The sequence below is a fragment of the Sphaeramia orbicularis genome, chromosome 16 (genome assembly GCF_902148855.1).
Source record: "Sphaeramia orbicularis chromosome 16, fSphaOr1.1, whole genome shotgun sequence".
NCBI lineage: Eukaryota > Metazoa > Chordata > Actinopteri > Kurtiformes > Apogonidae > Sphaeramia > Sphaeramia orbicularis.
Genome location: NC_043972.1, coordinates 38,502,149 through 38,508,148, shown reverse-complemented (window position 1 = coordinate 38,508,148; position 6,000 = coordinate 38,502,149). Strand labels below are relative to the sequence as shown.

The following is a 6,000-nucleotide window of genomic DNA, read 5'->3' as shown; positions in this document are numbered from 1 at the left end:
GATTTATTTTTGATAACTGGGACTCAGTATTCAATTATTGCACCCGTTTAAATGTGATTACTGATGTGTATAAATAGAAATAAAAAGAGTGAAGTGTCTGAAAACAAAATTATTCCAACTTTATGTTCAACAGTGTACTAATTAATCTGATCTAAAACTAAAGCTCTTTGTAAGTTGACATTAATGCGAGTGAATATTAATGTAGCTGTGAATGTGCAGTTCTAATTATTTTGACTAATGGGGTAAGATTTTAGAGTAACTATGACTCAGAAAAGACTCATGATAAAATCACTTTTAAGTTTCTGTAAAAAAAAAAAAAAAAAAAAATCCTCCGGGCCCCTGAGACCTGTGAGCTTAGTCAAACAGGTCTTTTCAATGCAAGTGAGGTGGAGAGAGAGAGAGAGAGAGAGAGAGAGGGCGAGAGAGAGAGGAGGGGGTTGTATTAGGAAGGGAGGGGGGTCACCTTTTGTGCAAATATATCAACCAAGAAGACTGCCACCAGCATCAGATTTCTGTGTGTAGGCCAGTGTGTGTGTGAGGGTTGAGAGGCACTCCTTTTGCAGAGAGAGAGAGAGAGAGAGAAGGAGAGAGAGAGTGAAAGGTCCACACAGGTTTGGAGCTTTGAAAGAATAAAGAAGACCTGCTGCTGCCAGATTTCCACACTCTTAACCCACCACAAACCAGTGAATTGTTTCCCTTGAAAAAACTTGGAAAAGCGGCCATGGACGGGATATCAGTGGGACGCGCGTCTGTCCTGTGCACCTTGCTCCTGTTGGCACTGCAAGGTAAGTGGTTTTACTTTCCACTACATTTCTATCTTTATTGCGCGTCTCCCCGGCAAAACTTCGGAATCCACGGCACATTTGGACGCTGTTTTTGCTTAGTTTTCCGCCGCCTCGGATTACACATTTCCACTTTTGCCCTGTTCTTGGACGAGTTGGAGAGGTCCGCTGCGTCCACCCGACCTGTTTGTACAACTTGTCCCACTTTAAGTCCGCGTATTTACGTTTAGTTGCGTTAAAGCTCGCGCTGCATCGCTAATAAACAACCTGTTTATGATGCAAATAAACGAAAGCGCGCTGTAACATGGAGCAGGTTTGTTTGAAGGATAAGTTTACGCAGCGCTAAGGTGTTCTTTATTTGCACTGATTTGGATGTTTTGCGGGTCAGCTCCTTGCAGATGCGGGGGAAGTCCCAGATCCGGACAGCACTACTGTACCCCTCTCATCTGGACAATGCAGAGTGAATAAAACCACTAAACCTCCCAAAATTGCGCAAATAATTCCTCATGAATATCCACCATGCTACTGATTCAATGAATGAATGGAAACATGTTTAGTGTTTAGTCACTTTGTATTATTGAGACAAATGTTTTATTTTGAAATCCACGTTGCCGGGCTCATCCAGTCTCTAAAGCCTCTGTAGCTGCTGCTGCTGCTGCTGCGTTGCGCACAGTTTTCAGCGCTTTGATGTTTGATCTGCGGGTCCGGATAGTCTTCCTCAGTACTGGCAGTGCGCCTCACCCTCAACAGCACCCCTGGGTGCAGAGGAAGGCCTTTTATGATCTATGGGAAAAAAAGAAGTTGGTTATAGTGGCCTAAGTCAGCTGTTGAGTAAAAACCACAGTGTTAAATGATTCCACAGTTCCAGTTTAATCCCAGTGGGACCATCAGTGGTTTTGTGTTTATGGGTGCACTCAACTACATGATCTGTTTTTCATGTTCTAAGTGTCACTGTCATTTTTTTATGTTAATAGCAAAAAATTTTATGTTTTTTTTTTTTAATGTTTGGCTCAAAAATACAGTGTTCTTCCTAAACTGTGTTGATACCCTGTGGTGATTTGTGTCAGGCTGAGCTAAAGGGTGGGGCTGGAGTGCTGGGTAACACCCTGGGTTCTTCTTCTTCTTCTTCATTTTTCTTCTTTTTTACATTTTCATTAAGACCATCATCCGTTTCTCATCACATTTGTAGTTATTTATTTTTTACACTCATAGACAGTCTTCTCCCCATATACTACGGCTTACTCTGTTAATATTTTACACCCTTGTTCCACTGCTTTTCTTTACACCTCTTCATTCCCAGACTTCTGTTAACAAGCGCTCCCTCCACTCTTGCCTCAGAGACAGTTGTTGAGCTTTGTAGTGTGTCTCCCCTTCATGGAGCCTATAAACAGGTGCCTAAACAGTGCCCTGTAATTGATAGAGGCAGTATAGATCACACATCCCTCAGTACAGCAGTGGTGTATTGACTTAAAGGCTTGGCTCCAGGTGCTGAGCTCATTCCCCTACCCACTAAAGTCTCTGAACTCTCTAAAGTCTTCCATGTCTCTAAAGTCTTGGGAGAGAAAAGCTCTTTTTTTTTTTTTGCTTGGGTGCTGGAAACATTAAAGTTTGTTTTAGTGTCCCAGTGGTTCGAAGCTTCATCCCTCTCCCTCTCAATCTAGCATAGTTTTGTCTAATAATAGCAGCTCTTGTTGGTCTCAGTGGGATTCTGTCACACAGACCCACATTCTCACAATAACTGGTCACGTATTTGCAACTTCCAGCTATGTCAGTGTTGAGCAGTGAACTAAATAGACCCACAGGACACATAACACCAGATGTGTTTATGTGTTTGTGTCATCTTCTTTGAGTGTGTAGACATGTGTGTCTGTATCAAGTATGTGCATAACTGTGTGGTTGTGAACGCCAGTTATGCGACGCATAGCAACTAAGGGTGCGCTCGGCATGCTTGTGCCCAGGATCACGCTGACCCTTTGACCCACTTGCCTACACATAGTGGTTAAAGTCACTGTTTTACACTCCTGAGATGCCATTGACTTTATTGCCATATCAACAGAGAGAATTCATTGTACAGCTTTAAAAATAACGATAGTATAGTTTAGTTCAAGTAAAATGAAAGGGTGATGACAACACTGTAACGCCCCACCTAGATGTGGTTATCTATAGGAACTATGTTTTTTAAAGAGGAAAACATCTTTGCACTAATTCTAACTCTGTATTTTGTTCTTTCTTAACTTCTTATAAGGGGACATACATATACATGTGGAACAGAAATGGTCAGATGAATTAACGTCAGGAACAGATGGAAAGAATCATTGTGACAAGCATTAGCAGAGTTCAAGGTGTTAGCCTCTAACACACAGTGTCAGCCTCTTTGTCTATTGTCGCCTTAATTCCCCACAGTCATTTCCTTGCTTTTAATTTCTGTCCCCACAGCAAGCATCAAAAGTGTACCCCCTGTGGCCATGTGTAATTATTATGGTATTAGGCCCAGAAAAAAAAAAGAAACATTTAGCCGTGAGGAGATAAAAGTGCACGGAACTTCCTCCACAACTGTCTTGGCGTTTGGTTTTAGGATTACTTTTGTGCATGTACAATGCATAAATAATTATAGGCATGAATACATACACCACTGTCACATCCATATACTTACTGGAGCATAGAGATGCACACATGTTTACCGTTCATGTAGACACACATCAAAACCCAAGCCCCCAACTGCAAGATTTTGGCTTTACGCAACAGTGGAAACCTAAGCTTGTAAAGCAGTGAGAGACATATTTGAGTGAGCAAGTCTGTGTTTGCCCCCTTGTCATTTAGACCTTAAGGGGGAATGGGCTGTGGAATGGTTGTGGCTGTAATTATTGAGGAGATTCATTCCCCCCTGTGTGTTTATGTGTAGGTAGGCCACTAAGATGGAATGAGTGGCATTCTTCTGGACATGTTGGAGCTCGTATGTGGTTGTCATCACTTCAGATTCTGTGGAAAAGGGCCTCCTTTCTCCTCTAAAACCCCCTCTCACTACAAGTCACAATTAGTAATCCACATATAAACAAACAGCAACAATGTGGCTTCCATCTCGGTATCGAAGGTGCAAAGCTGGAGTGTGTTCACAGCCAGTGTGCATTCCTGAGGTGTGACTGGGTTTCACTCTGCTGAACATCCAGGAGATACCAGTTGAACATTAATCAGCTACTTAAAGGGTCGGTTCAGGTTGATTTGTGCGACGAAGTTATCATCATTGGCTTTAGATAAGGTTTTCTTTTTGTCAGGGTTTCACTCATCTACTAGTGATTTTTAGGTTTATTATTTGCAGTTTATGATACATTTAAAGCCCTTATGGTAGTTTGATAGTGAAGTGATGTCAGTCAGAGCGCTGGCATTGAGTACTAGTGGAAAAGTGGGTAAGAGCAGGTGGTAGGTTGCATGTGCATGGTTAATCCTGGTTTGAAGCCAGTTAGCACAAATGATATGGTTCTCAGCGGAGATGTGAGTTGATCCTCTTGCTTTTCATCCTCATATCCCTTCAACAGCTTCAAAGGAGCTTAAGTTCACATTGCATTTACACATACACACACTTCTACAGGTACTCATACATAAACAAAAGGTGGTTTCTCCAGATTAACATTGTCTGTATTCCTATCTGACATCGCTGTCGTCCTGTCTGTCTCTGTCTTATCCCCTCTTATCTGTGTCTGTCTACCGGCGCTGGTCTGTCTCACTTGTGCTCCTAACTTTTCACTTTTACGGTGGCAGCTGAGAGGTCGTTGGATGGCGCTTGTGTGTGTTTTTGTGGTTCACAATGAACCCTGCATAGCTTTGTGAGGATTGCTTGCGTTTTATTGAGAGAGGCCTCTTTGCTTTTACACCTATTCCTCAAGCTGTTGAACGGTCGGCAGATTTATGGCTACTATAGATGATTTAATATGACAATGACCATCCTCCACTGCTCGGCATCTTTACTATTTGTCACTTTCCTGAAGAAGGCTTTGTAGTGTGTTGGCAGTGTTTGAATGAAAAATGAGAAAGAATTAGAAAAACAGCTCTCAATAGGTGTGAAAAGTCTTACATTGACACACAGTAAATAGTGCATGTGCAAAAACGAACACATCTTATTATGCTTTACTAGTATATAATGTTTGAACTGATGGAGTTTTTAGGTTATGTTACATATTTAACTCAGAAACCAGAAGATGTTCCTTTTAGAATGAAGTCTTGGCCTCACAATTATACTATTATAACTCACAACATTGAAGCAAATATTCCTTGAGTTTTGCCATGAAAAAGTGGATGTTAAAAGGTTAGATATAATGAATTGTAGATAAAAAAAAATAAAATGTAGAAGGAACCTGGTTGAAGGTTGTTTAGTTTCAGACAAAGGCAGCTTTTTTTGCTGTCATGTTGTAAGTGGGAGTGGAAGGGAGGGGCAGGGGGGGAAGGAAACACAGAGGAAAGGGATGGACAGACAGACAGAGATGAAGGGCGAGGATAAGACGTGATTACATCCAACTATTGTGTTACATTCATGCATTCTCATTCTTGTCTCAGGGGAGGAAGATGATGGTGAAGGTTAATTTCATGTGTGGCCTTGAAAAGTGGCTGCATGTTTCTCTATGTACAGTATGTCCTTGTCTGTATATATATACAGTATATTTATATGTGCATGTTTGTGCCAGTGGCAAAGAGGGGGGGATACAAGTCAGGGTTGGAGGAAAATTGAAAAATCCTCAAAGCACTTTTGCTTGACAAGGTTAAGCACTGCCAATCCATTTAGCAGAAGCCGCAGCAAGACACAGCGAAGAGCTTTCATGTTTCTGTGTTTTATGCAGGAGTACACAAAGCAGTAAGACTGACTTTAGTTCGGTGTGCAGCTCCATGTCTAACTTTTTGCCAGTAAAACAGCATGAAACCATCCTGTTTTATGTTAGCTGGACAAAATGCATTCACAAAATCCATCTTGTGTCTTCTACAGCTGGTTTCATCCATCAAATATCATGAAAAGGGGTGAAAATAATCAAAAGTGACAAAGGCAGACAAAGCAGAAGTGAGGAACAGAGAGTCGGGGTATATCAGGATTGAGGAATACCAATTAGGAATGGGGAATGTCGTGGAAAAGCCTAGATCTGTAGCCAAGGAGATCAGTTTCCTGGCAGTAAAGAAGAAATCCTAACCCCTGTGCCCCTCCAACCCTAAACCCTCCATCTGACTGTTGGCTGGC

At 41.8% G+C, this 6,000-nt stretch overlaps 1 protein-coding gene across 1 annotated transcript in view; it reads left to right on the top strand.

Annotated features, from left to right (window-relative positions):
* The first annotated feature begins 527 nt into the window (after window positions 1-527).
* Window positions 528-6,000, top strand: part of LOC115436193 (basal cell adhesion molecule-like) — a 77,464-nt gene continuing 71,991 nt past the window's right edge. The window contains 1 exon segment of the mRNA XM_030158964.1: window positions 528-785. Within this exon segment, the coding sequence (XP_030014824.1) occupies window positions 722-785 (64 nt within the window). The 5' untranslated portion in view covers window positions 528-721.